At 38.6% G+C, this 17,896-nt stretch overlaps 1 protein-coding gene across 1 annotated transcript; it reads left to right on the top strand.

Moving 5' to 3' along the window:
- Nucleotides 1-14,825: 14,825 nt before the first annotated feature.
- LOC145168958 (ethylene-responsive transcription factor ERF110-like) lies at nucleotides 14,826-15,804 on the top strand. The gene has a single exon (XM_079087599.1). It carries the CDS (start codon nucleotides 14,907-14,909, stop codon nucleotides 15,507-15,509), a length of 603 nt encoding a protein of 200 aa, XP_078943725.1. The 5' UTR covers nucleotides 14,826-14,906; the 3' UTR covers nucleotides 15,510-15,804.
- Nucleotides 15,805-17,896: the final 2,092 nt, after the last annotated feature.

The raw sequence follows: 17,896 nt of genomic DNA, 5'->3' as shown, positions 1-17,896 counted from the left end.
TGCTCTAAGCAGGAAGGAATACTCGGGCCGCCGAGTAAAATCCTTAACAATGAAGATCCATTCCCACACGACCATACAAATCAAGGAAGCTCAACTAGAAGCTTTGAAACCAGAAAAGGTGGCAGGAGAGACAATAAGGGGAATGGATAAAAACTTAGAAGTCAAGGATGATGGAGTACGTTATCTCATGAATCGAATCTGGACACCGAAGTTCGGTGGACTCCGAGACGTCGTCATGAATGAAGCACACAAGACTCGATACTCCATCCATCCCGGGTCAGATAAGATGTATCTGGACCTCAAGAAATTATACTGGTGGCCGAACATGAAAGCTGAGATTGCTACCTATGTGAGCAAGTGTCTGACTTGCGCCAAGGTCAAAATCGAATACCAGAAACCATCCAGGCTATTACAACAGCCGGATATACCTGAGTGGAAGTGGGAACGAATAACCATGGACTTCATAACCAAGCTGCCTAAGACATCGGGCGGGCTTGACACCATATGGGTAATCGTAGACAGATTGACCAAATCAGCACACTTCCTACCGATAAAAGAAACCGACAAGATGGAGAAGCTGACTTGAACGTACATCAAAGATATTGTACGACTCCATGGTGTGCCGATATCCATTATCTCCGATAGAGATAGTAGATTTACCTCACGGTTTTGGCAGTCTCTACAAAAATCATTGGGAACTAGGCTTGACATGAGTACGGCCTACCACCCACAAACCGACGGACAGAGCGAACGAACCATTCAAACGTTGGAAGACATGTTAAGAGCTTGTGTGATAGACTTCGGTAAAGCATGGGATATCCATCTACCGCTTATCGAATTCTCCTACAATAACAGCTATCATACTAGCATCAAAGTCGCTCCATTCAAAGCTCTTTACGGTCGCAAATGCAGATCACCCCTGTGTTGGGCTGAGGTGGGGGATACACAGCTAGCTAGAGGGCAAGTCTCTAATAACACCCTCACTGGCCTTGAAATCATAAGGGAAACCACAGAAAAGATCGTTCAAATTCGAGAAAGACTGAAAGCGTCTCGCGATCGGCAAAAGAGTTACGCAGACAAACGACGCAAACCCTTGGAATTCCAGGTGGGTGATCGTGTACTACTAAAAGTTTCCCCTTGGAAAGGAATGATACGATTCGGCAAACGCGGGAAACTAAATCCAAGGTACATCGGGCCATTCGAAATCCTTGCTAGGATTGGGCCAGTAGCATACAAACTTCGATTACCTCAGGAACTCGATAAAGTACATCCCACATTTCACGTGTCGAACCTAAAGAAGTGTTTGTCTGATGAGACACTCGTAATACCACTCGACGAAATCGAAGTTAACGAAAATCTCCACTTCGTGGAGGAACCAGTCGAAATCATGGATCGGGAAATCAAACGAACGAAACAAAGTCGTATTCCCATCGTGAAGGTCCGTTGGAATGCTAAACGAGGACCCGAATTCACCTGGGAACGCGAGGATCAGGTGAAACAAAAGTATACACATCTCTTCCCAAACTCTTGAAATCCCAGTCAAAATGAAAATTTCGGGACAAAATTCCTTCTAACGGGGGGATGATGTGACAACCGTCAAATTTCGGTCAAGTCAAGGTCAAACAAAGTCAACAAGTCAAACCAGTCAACTCCAATAACCCTTGTATGTTAGCGTTTACGTTATGTAATCACTATACCATTCGCTATTTTTAATGAGAAATCATCATTTGGAAAGTTCATGTGTTTGATTTTCCTTAGCCTTAACAGTGCTAAACAACGAACCAAAGCGATAAAACACTATTGCACAATCATCGAGATTGTGTACGACACTAAAACACGGTTTAACGGGGTTTACGAACCTTGCGTTGTGAAGCCGGACACTCAAATTAATCACAAACGAAACCTCTCTAAATCGTTTTCACTCTATCTCTTTCTATTTGAAATCTCTCCCAAATCTCTCTCAAAAGTTACTTTAACTTTTTGTAATCATTTGGGTCATATCGACCCTTAACCGGGTCAAAAATCGCTTGAAACGGGGTAAAAACGGGTAAAAGAAGCCTCTCAGGACCGAAGCCTCTCATGAGAAGCCTCTCAGGACCGAAGCCTCTCATTAGAAGCCTCTCAGGACCGAAGCCTCTCAGGACCAAAGTCTCTCATTAGAAGCCTCTCAGGACAGAAGCCTCGCATGAGAAGCCTCTCAGACAGCCCATGCAAGAGGTCTCGCAGACGGCCCCTTTTTACCGGTTTTTCGACTACGACTTCGTTTTAACTCCGTTTTTCATTATTTTAACGTGGGATTTTCACCCAAAACTTTATTTTATAAACTAAGGCCCCAAAATATATAAATCTCCAGGGTTTTTATAAAAATATATTAAAAGAATTAGTGGTTGAACCAATTATTGAGGGAATATTTGCTTTTCCTTAATTTATGGCAAAAGCAAACCACCACCACCTCACTCTATGATTAGCCACTCTTTCCCACTACCCCTTGTCTCCTTAGTGGACCTTTACACCCAATCTCCAGCTCTTCCCACGTTCTAAGAGCTGGAGGATTGATCCTCTCTCCTCATTCTCCATAAAGTTCTTTCATTCTACACTTAGCAACCAAAGGACACTCTCCAAAATTCTCTCATCTTTTCTCTCAACTTCAAGAACTTCAAGGCTTTCTTCAGGGATTTCTTTCTTCAATTAGTAAGTATCTTCATCATTCATATAATTATTAAACTCCGTTCTACTCAAATCATTGATATCTTACACAAATTCCATCTTATTCGGTGTTAGATTCTCGAATCATCAAGACATCTTCTTAGTGTTCTTGGGTTGAACACTTCCTCTCTCTCACTTTCATCTACTGAAACCACATAAGGTGAGTTCATACCCCTACATTTACATGTTTTTCTTAAGTTTTAAGGGGGGAATACAAGTAAAATCATCAAGAACAAAATTAAACTTTTTCTATCAGATTACATCAGAAAAGATGAACTTCGATCACGGACTGTTTTGGTCAACTTAAATATTTTAGTTTTCAAAACTGTTCCAGGTGCAAGTAGTTCAAACTCTTATCTTTAAAATGGCTACTGGCACATCTCCATATGATTTTTCTACAATTTATGGTGATTTTTACAAAACTGCCTATCATTTCAGAGGCAAACCCGGACCAGTCTGTGATTATGAACATTTTCACCTCTGTTAGAGATCACTAAAAATCATGATAAAATTTACGAACAAACTAGACTCATATTCCAAACTCTCAGAATTTGCGGATTTGGATTTAGAGCTTTGATGATTTTTCTATAAATTTTCTAAGAACAGTAACATAAACTTTATACAACAAAAAGTTGCTGTCAATTTCATTTCACCTTGTAACATGTTGAGCAAGGTGTATATCTTTATGTGATTATATGTTATTGCAATATATGACATTTTATCTTAATATTTAGACACACATCAGTTTACAAATGGATTTGGACATATAAAATATAAAGAATAACAAGTGATTATAATCAAAGTACAACCGATACATTCAAACATTTAATAAACTATTTTGAATATAGTTTGCATACATTACTACGTACTACCCTTGGTTGATAAACTATAATATGTATAGTTTATGATACATTACATAACACATACATTTAAAAAGGGTACATTTATACAAAGGATATTTTCACTAAGCAAGGTACGGCCATACGGTACCAAGTTTTCATAACACATAATTCCGTTAATGACTTTGTGAGACATTTACTTCAAATTACCATTAAGTCATGTATTGTAACCAGAGTCTCCTTGAGGGAGAGCGTGATAGTTGTGTATAGATCTATATTGGGTTTGACAAACCCACACCTAAACTGCATGCAACAGTTAGACCGATAGGTCTGGGGTGACAAATGTCATAACATTTCCGACGCCTGAAGAACGTCGTTTTAGGCAACCTTGGTTATAGTATGGTTATAATAAACTCACATAAAGTATTAATAAACATTGGAATTTACGGGAACTTCATTAAAATTTAACGAGTTTATGTCGATTTAAACTTGCATTGTTTTACTATAAATATGACAAATTACTTGTACATTTCGGTCTTTGGGTTTTAAGACTACATTTACACATTAAGGAAAATATTGGATTTTCTAACACAAATACTACTTTTACAAACGAAAGGCTTTTAATAATACCAAACAAAAGCTTATGAACTCACCAACCTTTGTGTTGACACTTTTTCAAACAACTTGTATTCTCAGGAAATCATTAAACAGGTAACCAAGTGCTTTTGAGGATGGGGCGCTAAGGCGTCTACTATTTCATATTTTGTCAACATATTGTAATTGATTCGTAAACATGTAATTCATACAATGATGTCACTTTTTCAATTATATATATGTTGGTTGTGTTTGCTTCAATTACTATTACAATTGTTGTTATGATACTATACATGAAGTCCTCCACCCCCGGACGTTTCCGCCATCCTTGGTTTAGGGGTGTGACAAAATTCAACACACGAACTTTCCAAATGATGTTTCTCTCATTAAGATATTGCATTGTACAGTAATTACATAGTGTAAACCCTAATATACAAGGGTTAATTGAGTCGATTGGTTTTGACTTGTTGACTTTTTTTGACTTTGACTTGACTCAATTTTGACGGTTGTCACAATTAATTTCTGATCCCTCCTTAGTTGTTGATTGATCCAAAGCGTTGTAACCCGCCACATGAAACAAAAAACCTAATGGTTCACTGTTATGGTTTAGGTTTTCTGCTTAGATTCTCCACGTGAACTCTTTTTCAGATTTCAAACAGGAGAACTTCCTCTTCTCCTAATATTACCTTCTAACACAAGGCTGTTGGTTTTTTACCACACGATTCGAGTTACTTTGATAGAAAAATAGATGGTAGGTCTTTAAGAAAAAAAAAGAATAAGTTCCCACACATTTTTCTGAGAAAAAGAAGAAAGGTTTTCTGAGGGTTTTTTTCTACACATGAAAACAGGGTTGAAATTAAAAGGGTTGCATGTCTTTTGTCTCCACACAACTAAAAGACATATTGAAAGTCTTCATAGGGACATGAAACATTTTTTTTCTAAGGAAATAACAACCAGAAAGCACGGAAAGTTGTTGGTGTGAAGAACGAAAAAAGGATATGGAAGTTGTTGTCACACAACTCCTTCTGCATAGGGAAACCTTTTTTTTTATGATTGGGCTTGTTGGAGATTCTGATGTTGCAAGCTCTTCTTTCACAAAAAATCTTTCGCATGTTCTCTGATACCAATTCAAAAGGAAAGCAGAATAATAGAAAACTAATGTTTGCATAACTCACATATGTTTTTATTGAAGTAAAAACTAACTTAAAAAACTTCAATCTCAATTGTGTATACATGAACCTAGCAACCAATTTTATACTAAACTAAACATATTAGCATTTAACTTGGATTCTAGAGAGATAAACACCTAAACCTTCCTTATAACAATTTCTTTATTGCTCAAGGAAAACTTGGAAGATTTGGACAACACTCCAACTCATAATATTTACCAACACCATGAGGTTCTATTTTTGAAACTCTGACCATCGGACGAGGAATTCACTCCATCTCATTCCAACCATTCTAGATATCTCATGTCGAAGTATTACTCATAGATGTTACATAGGCGATCATTGGCACAAGGATATGATGGATGGTAACTCCTTTTAGCGGTAACTGATATGCCACATAATTGAATTTGCGTAAGGTAATTTTATAGAAAAGAAACTGGTAATTATGTATAATAGGATCCACCATAGAAATCCATAAAGATAAAGTCATCGAGATTAACGATAAAAGAAACTTTGAAGCCACCAAGAAAGTGAAATCAGGTCGAGCCAACGAGACAAACGATAAAGGTTTCAGAAAAAGGTATGACAACCAAGAATCGTAAATTCAGGTCCACCAAAATCAATGATAAATAGACCAGTATGAACCATCAAGATCAACAATCTATAAGCTATAAAGATTATCATAAAAGATTAACACTAAATTTTCGTATCATTTAAGTTGTTTATTACAATGTAGATAAGCCTCTACTTATAGAAGCAAATTCCAAAGAAAAAAAATGAAAATGAATAAAATATAGCATTTTCTACATGAAGCGAATCCTAAAAAATATGGAAAAGATATGATATTACTAGATATGAGATATCCCAATCTTGTTACTATTTCCAAACATGAGTGATCATACTTACGCCTTAAAATATGTAAATACAAACCGTCAAATTATTATAATAATATAAAATAATAAGATTATTTTAGAAGGAGTGTTGGAACTACTGGATTATGTTCACAAATTGTTGCCTAAGACTCCGCTTTGGAAGAGAGATTTCCTAGAGTCCTTTAGATGATTTTGCATAATAAGGCTTTTCTACAAAGAACTTGGGAAGGATAAAAACTACTAATGAGTTTGGAAATGATGTGTGCTTAAGATAGAGGATAATACTGTAAAATACTCTGTAAGATCAAAGTTTGGAAGGCTCTCCAGGATTGAAAACGATCTCTCAAAAATAAGGCCCTACGGATCGAGGGACTCCAATTCTTAAGATGACTTGTTTTCAGATAGAAAAAAAATTCAAAGTACAATGATACTCCATAAAAAAGGTTTCTTTGGATTGGTGAGCTCTGACCAAACTCTAGAAATGTGGTAAGCTTAGGAAAGCTTTAGATGGATGGTTAGAATTAATCCTTGATGAGGATTTTTTCTGGAACAAAGAACTTTGAATTAAGGTATCTAGGATTAAAGACTCCGGATAGGCATTACTGATGATGATACATATCTAAGGCATGCCACTTGACAAAATGTACTAAAAATTAGGGGTGGTGTAGATATTCATATCATTCTCCCCTTCTAATTAATCTTAGAATTTTGCTCAAGTCCAGATAATATTCCTCCCACATGTGGGGTAAGAGTGTTCCTTAGGAATCTTCTTGTAACATCCGTTATCAGGTATTTCCATTTTAGCCCTTGGCTTTACACTTGTTTGCATTATGGTTACTTATGTTGGGTGTACGAGCCTAGTACATCGGACGTAAGTCAGCGAGGAGGTCAATACGACATGGGGAGTATGTTGGGCGTACATGTGAGTACACCGGGCGTACTCGGTGGTGTTCCTAAACCCTAATTTTTGAGTTGTGACCCATATTTAAACACATTATACCACCCTTGGACATTCATTAGCCAACCTCCATTCCCTCTAAACCCTAGATATCAAACCCTAGCCTTGTGAGAGAGATTTTGGAGCTTGTTTGTGATTCTTGAGCATTCTTGGTTGAGAAGGAAGTTCTTGGGGAAGAAGGTGGTGCATTCTAGTCTTTAAATCCAACTTGTACTTTACCTTGTGCATCTTCTAAAGGTATAAAGCTTATACTGTGGTGCTTTTCTTTCTAGAGCTCTTAATGAGGTTATTTATAAGCTTTTTGTCCGAAGCTTGGATCTTTGTGAGTATGGTGTACTTCAGAGCATATTAGCTGTCCTTTCATGTGTTTTAGGACATCTAGAGTCATAAAAATGTTTGCTTGATTGTCCCTTTTTTGTCCATGAAAGAGTTTGGTGGTTTTGAGTATGGTTTAAGTTAGGGCTTTGAGGTTTAAGCTTATTCAGCCATGCAAAGGCTTAAATTCAGAGACTTTATAGACTAAGACGTTATTTTGGGGTATCTGTGTTTATAATGAATGTCTTAAGGATTAAGACATTTTGCATGAAGATAGTGGGAACAACGTGCGTACACTGTGCGTACGCTTGGCTACGCCCCGCGTAGCCTTATGCGAGCCTGTCTCCTGGCGATACACTCTAAGCCCAGCGTAGGGTCAGGTACGTCGAGCGTATTGACCAAGTTGACTTTTTGTGGAATTTTCCCATTTGAGTATTAAGTGGATGGTGAGGTATTTGTGAGGGGTAAAATGGTCTTTTACTCTAAGTGTGTGGACTAGACTTGACTTGGGCTTAGTAGTGTGTGTGAAAATAACTTAATTATTAATTAAGGATAATCTATGTATTTAGTTAGGCGGAGTCTAGTTCCGGCAGTTTGGGTGTGAGTTCTATCAGTCATCAGTGTCAGGTGAGTTTCTTCACTTATTCTTACCTGTATGGTAGAACAACTGTTTGTATATACATGCGATGACCAGCTGGATCTAAATTTTATTATTGTGATGTGTTGTTATATGTGTTGAGACTTCGGGTAGTCTCCAGGGTTGCTGATAACCCATAGGGCGTGTTGTTTGCCCATTGAGACTTCGGGTAGTCTCCAGGGTTGCTGATAACCCATAGTTGTTTTATGTGTTGTTCCGTGTGTGATATCCTGGGTACCCACTAAGATTTGTGCTTACAATTATTGATTAAATGTGTTTCAGGTACTTCTGAGTATCGCGGGAAAGCGAATGCTTGATTGTACACATTCGCTTGGAGATTTTATTACTGGATATTTTGGGACACTCTGATATCTTGATGTGGAAATTGTATTTGATATTATGATTTTTTTTAGAGATGGTTATTATGAAAACTATTTTTCTATGCGTTTAAAAATGAAAATTTTAGTTTAAAAATATGGTTGTTACACGTCTATTAGGGCACCTCGGTGGATCATCAAGAACAAAATTGATCTGGCCACTTTGGGTCCCTCTTTATCATAGATGGGTTCAGTTTTAATATATTTTTCTCGTTAAAGTTCTTCACCTCTTAAGGCATAGGCCCTTTTCGTCGAATATTACAGATGATGAAGAACTTTCTATATTTTTCATATAGAGTTGGGCTTTTAGGTGTCCCTATTTTCTAGAAAAGAAAGGGTTAACCTAAGTTCTGATACCAAATTCCTATGAAATTAATCATCAATCCGCCCATAAGTCCCACTCCTACTATGATCGTCTTTATACGCTCTAATTCTTAGACGAAGGTTTCACTCCAACACCTATGAACCTCTCAAACTATCTCATAGTAAAGTATTACACATTGGTGTTACAGAAGAGATTACTGGTAACCAGATAGAATATGATCACTATAAAAACATGGAGAGGTAGGGACACCAATGTTAGAAATATGGGTTTAATGGCTTGGAATTCTGATAATTGTGTTAAACACTTTCAGATTATAGCATTTGGGTGGTACTCCCAATATTCTTTAATCGAATAAGACTTAGAGAGACAAGAACTTAGAATTTTTGATGATAGTTTTGTATATCCCAGAAATGAGACCAAAACCGACTTTATGATCTTTGTCTGAAAACTGTCATAAAAACGGAAGTTTGGATAAGGGTCAAACAATGGTCAATTCTTTGAAAATCCGATTTTCTGATGCATTTTTGATATAGTAACATACCCTATATAAACAATTTCAGCTCTGATACAATGGTCAGCTCGACCCCAGCCATGGGCTCTGCCCCTTGGACCCCGCCAGGGGCTGCCGCCCCTTGGACCCCGCTCCCAGGGGCGCTGTCCCCGGACCCTCGTTCGTTTAGGGGCTTCGCCCCTAAATGACAATGTACTTTGAAACTTGATCAATCTTAAACAAGTGTGTACTCCACACCTTCCTTCCGCTCCAAATTCACAGACTAACTTCATCTTCAATTGGGAAGAGCATTCGATTATCTATCTTTTTCTTTCTGCTACATTTCTGAAAGCTCAGTGTTGATTAGTATTCACTGAGGATGAAAGCATCATGAGATATAAACAGCGCTAATCTGCTCCCTGTGAAACCACAACCTACGCACTGGACTCGCTTCCTTCAACCAATACAGTAACGTTATACGTCCATTTGCTTAATGAAAAACACAGAAAACTTACAGCTTCGTCGCTGATTCTCTGTTAAGGAAGGAGAATCAAATTGAAAACTCATTCAAGTTGACTACTATTATCAAGCTACGTCTGTACCCCTTCTTCCGGTTGGTATTTTGATCAAGAATTCACTTTTTTCCTCATACAAGCTTCACAATCTCTCAGTTTCTTTTGGGTACAATCGCACCCTCCTCCTTCTCTTCTGCGTTTATACTTCCAGCAGCAGCAAAAACACGAGAACTGGGATGCGTGATGATGAAGACGGTGACGTCTTCTGTGATGTTGATTAAATGGTGATGGATGGTGTTTGCGTGGGTTGAAGGATGTTAAGGTGATGGGTTATTTGCTTACCCTTTGTGTTATTATTTATCAATAGTCAAGTGAAGAACAGGAAAGTGCCAAGCATATTAGAGCTTCAAGAACAAATATCGGGAATATTTGATTTCGGAATTTGATTACAAAATCAGAGAAAATGAATTGTTGGTTGGATTAAGTAAGGCTTTCTTTGAGGGTTATCTTCTTTAAATTAGAGATTTTGGGTTGATGTTTCAATGGAAGAAGATGAAATTCTAAAAAGCCAATTTTGTTGCCCACCAAGTGTTTGATAAAATGCCTAAACCAGTTTTTCTCGTGCTGCAACTTTATTGTTCAAGATAATGTAGTTTGCTTAGTTTGGATGCTTCTTGTGCACACCAACATTTGTGTTGGTGTGCCATATCCTTCCCTTCCTTGTTAAATATTGTTTCATAGTTTTAGCTATATCTCGAGGCTTGTTCTCTTATATGGCTTCTTCTTCCACAAGTTCGAGTGATATTTGTCTGTGCCCGTTCAAAAGATTCCATTGTTGCCCAAACAGTGAAGTGGGAAGTAAGGGGATTGGCCGTATGATTTCACACATCAAAAGGCATCATTTACCTACTGAAGACCGTAAAAGTGTGTTACGCGAAGCTCTTTATAGTGATGTTGGTTTATTTATGGCAGTGGAAGAAACTTTGAAGGCCTTTGGTCAATGGATGTGTGGGAAATGTATGACTTTGCAGGCTCTTAGCCGTTATTGTCATCACCCGGATGGTCGTGCGGGGTTTGTTACAGGGGATGACGGCTCGAGTCGTTATATTGTCGGTATTCTAAAGCCGTCAACTAAAGAGTCGGTGACAAATACTCTTGGAGGTTTGGTTTTTGATGTTGCGCTCCTTGATCGTGTTTTTAAAGAGCCTATCACTACTGTCAAGAGTATCCCCCATAGTTGTCGTCTTGCTTTCTCTCAGGCTTTGAAGACCGCTCTATACAAGGTGATTGCCCAACCTGGCTCGGTTGAGGCATGAATGTGTTTGTTACTTCTTCCTCGATGCACACTGCAGGTGTTTAGACCCAAAAATAGACAAGAATGTAGGTCTGGGAATAGAAAATCCTTACAGCAAAGCTCCATCCTGCAGTCCTTGGATACATGGGGGAAAGAGGGTGGTATCACGAAGTTAGTTCAAAATATGTTAGACAATCCTGAGGGTTGAGCTATGAGACAGGGTGGAGGCATCCTTCAGAAAGAGGCTACATCAAGTAACACCAACATCAGACAGTGTCTCCGTAAGGTTGCAGATGGTCATTTTACCGCAGCAGTGAAAGTGTTATGCTCATCGGGTGTTGCACCATATAATGGTGATACTATTAAAGCTTTGGAGGACAAACACCCTTTCAGACCACCCCCATCCATGCCGAGCCCCATAATTTCTGAACCTCCCCTTGTAGCAGACTTTGACTGTGTATTTGGTTGCATCAAATCCTTCCCTAAAGGAACTTCTTGCGGGAGAGATGGCTTGAGGGCTCAACACTTACTAGACGCCCTTTGTGGAGAAGGGTCTGCTATTGCCACAGATCTCATACATGCTATCACTTCAGTTGTTAATTTATGGTTAGCGGGAAGATGTCCAACCATTTTGGCAGAGTTTGTTGCATCCGCTCCTCTCACGCCTCTACTTAAACCTGACAACGGGATCCGTCCGATTGTAGTAGGCACTATATGGAGACGTCTGGTTTCCAAGGTTGCCATGGAAGGTGTGGGTAAAGAAATGGCCAAGTACCTTAATGATTTTCAGTTCGGGGTTGGTGTATCTGGCGGTGCTGAGGCTGTGTTACACAGTGCCAATAGGGTGTTGAGTGAACACCATGATGATGGGTCTCTTGTAATGCTGACTGTGGATTTTTCGAATGCCTTTAACCTGGTTGATCGATCAGCATTTCTCCACGAGGTTAAGAAGATGTGCCCTTCCATTTCTTTGTGGGTGAATTTCTTATACGGGCAAGCAGCGAGACTTTATATCGGAGCCCAACATATATTGTCAGCCAATGGGGTGCAGCAAGGTGACCCCTTGGGCCCTCTTCTTTTTGCCCTCGTTTTGCACCCGCTTGTGCACAAGATTAGAGACAACTGTAAGCTCCTTCTCCATGCTTGGTATCTAGATGATGGGACTGTCATTGGGGATTCAGAGGAGGTGGCTAGAGTGTTGAACATAATTCGGTTGCATGGTCCAGGTTTGGGTCTGGAGTTGAACATCAAGAAAACGGAGATTTTTTGGCCCTCCTGTGATGGTAGGAAGCTTCGTGCTGATTTATTTCCAATGGATATAGGGAGACCTTCTTTGGGGGTGAAGCTCCTTGGGGGGTCTGTTAGCAGAGACGCAGGGTTTATTAGCGGGCTGGCCATGAAGAGAGCGGTCAATGCTGTTGATTTGATGAGCCTTCTTCCACAACTATGTGACCCGCAGAGTGAGCTCCTTTTGCTTCGATCATGTATGGGCATTGCAAAACTTTTCTTTGGTATGTGGAGGCCCCTTCTTTGGAGACATTCAGTGGCGCTTGGCTTCCTTACCTATTCGTTTCGGTGGTTTGGGTTTGTACTCAGCCTACGAGGTTTCCTCCTACGCATTTGTAGCCTCGAGGGCCCAATCTTGGGCATTACAAGACCACATCTTACGTGACAGTGACATATGTGGTATGGACTCGGATTACCTATGTGCTATGACTCGTCTTCGCAATACGATTCTGGGATTTGACTGTAGCGGTTTCACTAATAAGGACACCGACCCCCCTAAATCCCAAAAAGCTTTGGCGTGTGCCCTTTTTAGCAAAATCGTCCAAGATATGGAAGTCGACTTTGACATGACTGTCAGACAGAAAGCAGTCTTTGAGTGTCTGCGGGCGCCTCATGCTCAGGATTTTCTGCTAACTATCCCTATTGCTGGTCTTGGCCAACATATGTCTCATGTGGAGTACCGAACTATCCTTCGTTACCACCTCATGATTCCCATATTCCCAATTGACGAGATATGTCCAGTTTGTCGCAAGGCATGTTTGGATACCTTTGGGGAACACGCGGTTCATTGTAGAGAGCTCCCTGGTTTCAAGTATAGACATGATGTGGTTCGGGATGTTCTCTTTGATGCTTGTCGGCGTGCTGGTATTTCTGTGAAGAAAGAAGCGCCAGTGAACTTTTTGACGGACCCGCAGGAAGGAAGGTCCACACTTAGACCGGCTGACATTTTGGTCTTTGGATGGATAGGAGGGAAGCATGCGTGCGTGGATCTTACTGGGGTCTCTCCTCTCGTTGGTTTGGGGAGCGGGGGTTTCACAGCTGGGCATGCCGCTTTGAAAGCCGCTGCGTGCAAAGTGGTAAAGCACGAGAATGCATGTATAGCAAATCAACATGTGTTTGTTCCTTTTGCATTCGATACATTTGGTTTTCTCGCACCAGAGGCGGTGGAGCTCCTCAATAGAGTCCAACGGGTCATGCATTCTAATGTCATATCTCCTAGATCCACAAATGTAGTTTTCAAAAGAATTGATTTTGCTATCCAGAAAGGGCTAGCGGCGCAGCTTGTTGCCCGTTTGCCTTCAATCGATATGTATTGAACTATTCAATCAATATATAGCTTAATTAAAAAAAAAAACTTAAATAATATTGATGATAACAAATCACCAACAACCAAGATTAATGATAAATGAAACTTTGACACCACCATGAGAGAGTCTATAAATGTTAATGCACCGGGACAAACGATAAAGGTTTCAGATAAGAGTCTCACCATCAAGATTCGTAAAGGCAAATGTAGGACCACCAAAAAAAAAAGGATCAACCTGAACCACCAAAATCAACGAGATCCTAAACCACCAAGATGAACGATCTATAAAGATATCAATGATTTTCATAAAAGACTAAATTTTCATATTTAATTATGTTATTACAATGGAGCGAGATATCTACTTATAGAGTAAAACTCCTAAGACAAAAAAGGGAAAATAAATAAAACATAGGATGTGTCTATAGGCTGGAGATATCCGTGTTAGATTCGTGTCTATAAATATTTCTAATTAGAGGGCTACACGTTTAAATCGATCATTTGGTATATCTAAAGAGCTTCCACAATGTCTTAGTGTAAAAAATGACGGCATACATAATTGATCACAACGTTGCATAGGTTGGAGAAGTTGTGAGATATGGGACCACCATAATGATATTAATAGAAAGATAAAAGTTAAATAAAAAAAGCCATATAAATTTGTTTAACAAGTCAAATTAGCTGCCAATTTTCTCAAACGAAATTAAAGATCCTTACAGGAAATAATTGTGAGTGATGATTAAAATGGAAATTCCTTATACTTGGTTGATCTTGCAACAAACAATTAATAAGTAAAAGAAGTAACATACCGTTACCTGCGACATTTGTCACCGGTTACAAACTAACTTTTTATTAAAATGGACACGAAAATATAGTTAAGCAGGTTTATTGATAAATAATTTCATTAAAACATTAAATAGATTCTCATTTCATAACTCATAATAGCTGGTTGGATTTCACTAGTTTAAATCTTACTTTTACGGGAAATAATCTTTTCTCGAAACACATTTAGACTTTTTGGTACAGCTTAAAATATACAAAAAGTTGTAATTTTCTCATTGAGGAAGTGTGGATAGGGATAGAAAAATATTATTTTAGTATTAGGTGCCTCGAATAAATAAACTACTTGATGGAGAGAGTTGGGTTATAACACGGCTAGCCGACCTCAAAAGTCATATATATAACCTCCAGGTATCGTTGGGTAAGCCACCGATTCACTTCACCAATGGATCATGAAAGCATGTGCATGGTCAACCATATTATGGTCGATGACGATGACAACAGTCGGCTGACTTTGGAGGAGGTGTTGGGTCCAATGTTCGGTGGCTACAGTGGTAGTAGGGAGGAGGAGATGTCAGCAATGGTTTCTGCGCTTTCACATGTGGTGGCTGGCGGTGGTTGCAGCGGCCGAGCAGGAAAAAGAGGACGTGAGGAGAACGTTCATGTAATGACTCAAGACTCCATTATTGTTCATGGTCAACATGGTGTCGCAGATGGCGTAGAAGCAGCAACAGAAACCAGATACGTATACAATTCAAAAACCCTGGGAGAAGACGAACAACAGCCCAAAAGAAAGTACCGAGGAGTGCGACGTAGGCCTTGGGGAAAATGGGCAGCTGAGATACGCGATCCCAACAAGGCTAGCAGAGTTTGGTTAGGCACTTTCGATACTGCCATTGCTGCTGCTCGAGCTTACGATGACGCTGCTCTGAATTTTAGAGGCAGTAAAGCGAAGCTCAACTTCCCAGAAGACGTTCACCTCGTTGAGCGAGAAGAACATGGAAACTCATGTCGTTCGACCGGTTGCGATGGAGCTCAACATCCTTAATTATTTGAGGAGATATCGAATACAACATCCCTTTAAATTGGATTTGAAACCAGATATGACGACTCTTTCCTACACTATTAACATGATCAGCTCTATTCTTGAGGATACTTTTTTTTTCTTTGTTTATGTTCTTTACATGCAACTAAAGTAGTTGTTTTAAATTGTAATACATCCGGATATTAATTTTTAGGTTGTTCATTTGTTACAAATGTTATTTTAATTTACACTCAAAGTCATTATTTCATGTAAATGTTGCTAGATTCAATGTATATGCCACAAAATAAAGAGAACACCAGTAGAGATATTATTGAAAGAAAATTTAATGAAGTATCAAAATAGTCAGAGCATTCACAATCCATTCAATTCTATAGCTCAATCGATTGTCACATCATCCATTAAACACATATATATAAACATCCACAACCAATTATGCTCTTATTCAATCCTCATCATCCATTTATTCCTTCTATTGAACCATTCAATGTATCAACCAAACTTCATTCGTATCTTATTCAATCATAATCATCACCTCATTCAACTTATTCATATTTTATTTAATCATAATCATCACCTCATTCAACTATTATGTTACTTGCATTGTGATGCCCTAAATGGTTTCTCTATATATATGGATATATAAAAGCTATCGAGGGTTAAACTCGGTAAATGGTTAAATAAACTGCAAATACGAAAATATCTCATTATTTTTTATTATGGTAACATTCCTCTCAAACACTCAAACAAGTCAAATAATGATATTTGTGATGTCCGACAAATAATAATAATGAAAGGGAAATATAACTATATATAAAAGCTATCGAGGGTTAAACTGGGTAAATGGTTAAATAAACTACAAATACAAAAATAGCTCATTTTTTTATCATGCTAACGTTCCTCTCAAGCACTCAACCCGTGATGATAAGATTGACAGTTTTGTCAGATAATAAGCGAAAGCGAGAGGTTGATTTGGAGTTTCTTTGGATTCTATTTGGTCACCGGAATAAGACAAGGCCCAAGTAGTTTCCCAGAAAGGTGAAGCCCAAGTGTTAAAATTGTAACATTAATTATTTATGGATTTCCACCTCATAACCGATAGGGCAAGTATGTCTCTGTTCACATGGGATTCTTTTTGCAACTAGAATATTACAATCATTTACTAAAAATGTAAATTACAATAAGTTTTACTTATCTCATGGACTTGTAATTGATTTACTAACTGCGTAATTGTTGCAGGTTTATCTTATGGATATATATATATTTAACAAAGAAACTTGAGATTTGAGAATACCCACAAACCTAAAATTCCAAAATGTGGTCTACTTTAGTTTTAACCGTTGTAATGTACCGCCACACCGCCCTTTATTTAAGCAACAAAAAACAAACCAATATACAATTGAATTAGGCGTAGTAACCATTAGTTTAGGCATTCAAGCAACAATAAACAAACTAACACAATGACTTAAGTTTAAAGCATACCAACAAATACAATGGCAAAGTTTAAGCAACAAAAACAAACCAAATACATCAAATGCTAGGTTACCGGTTACCAACCAATTGCCAAGTCTCAACTGTCAAATCCAATTTTGTGAATCCACTACATTAAAAAAAGATCATTACTAATATATTAGCTAATATGTCAGTGTGGGACTAACCTACTTTGTAGAGATTTTGCCTCATAGATTAGAGGTCCCGAGTTATAATCTGTGCATTAGAGTAAAGCTAACAAAAAGTAAAACTGAAATCTGATGCCTAACTCGCAAGAACTTTATTGAAGTAAAAAAAACAACTCAAAAACCTTCAATCTAATATGAATACAGGAATCTATCTATGGTTTTTATACTAAACAAACTTAGACTAGAAAACCACAAATACTTTCCTTATTCTAAATTCCTTATTACTCAAGGATACTATGACAGTACAACAAGTAACTTGGACGACACGCCAAGTAATTGATTTCTGGACCGGATCACGCCTTCTAGCCATTTCCGATCTCAGATATTCGCCAACAATCACCCCCTGAATTTCTAAGTCGAGGGTAATTCTTGCACGCCAAGTAACGCTCTCATTTCCGTGAACCTTATCTGAGCTAAGTCCTTCGTAAGTAGATCTGCTCGTTGCTTGTCTCCCGAAACATGTTCAACTATCACTTTCTCGTTTTCCACACGCTCTCGAATGAAGTGGAATTGAGTGTGGATGTGTTTGCTTCTTCCATAAAAGATAACCTTCTTTGACAGTGCAATTGTTGATGCGTTGTCTATTCAAATCAACACCTCTTGTTTCTTCATTCATGTCAGTTCACCTAACAACTCCCTTAACCAAACTGCGTAACATGCAGTTGCAGTAGCTGCCATGAACACAGCTTCACACAAAGATAATGCTACTGTATC

The sequence above is a fragment of the Lactuca virosa genome, chromosome 4, assembly GCF_052849685.1.
Source record: "Lactuca virosa cultivar CGN04683 chromosome 4, Lactuca_virosa_CGN04683_v6, whole genome shotgun sequence".
Lineage (NCBI taxonomy): Eukaryota > Viridiplantae > Streptophyta > Magnoliopsida > Asterales > Asteraceae > Lactuca > Lactuca virosa.
This window is presented reverse-complemented; position numbering and strand designations above follow the sequence as displayed.

Excerpts from the sequence above, each read along its gene's own strand:
- LOC145168958 (XM_079087599.1), top strand. The coding sequence starts at position 14,907 with ATGGATCATGAAAGCATGTGCATGGTCAACCATATTATGGTCGATGAC.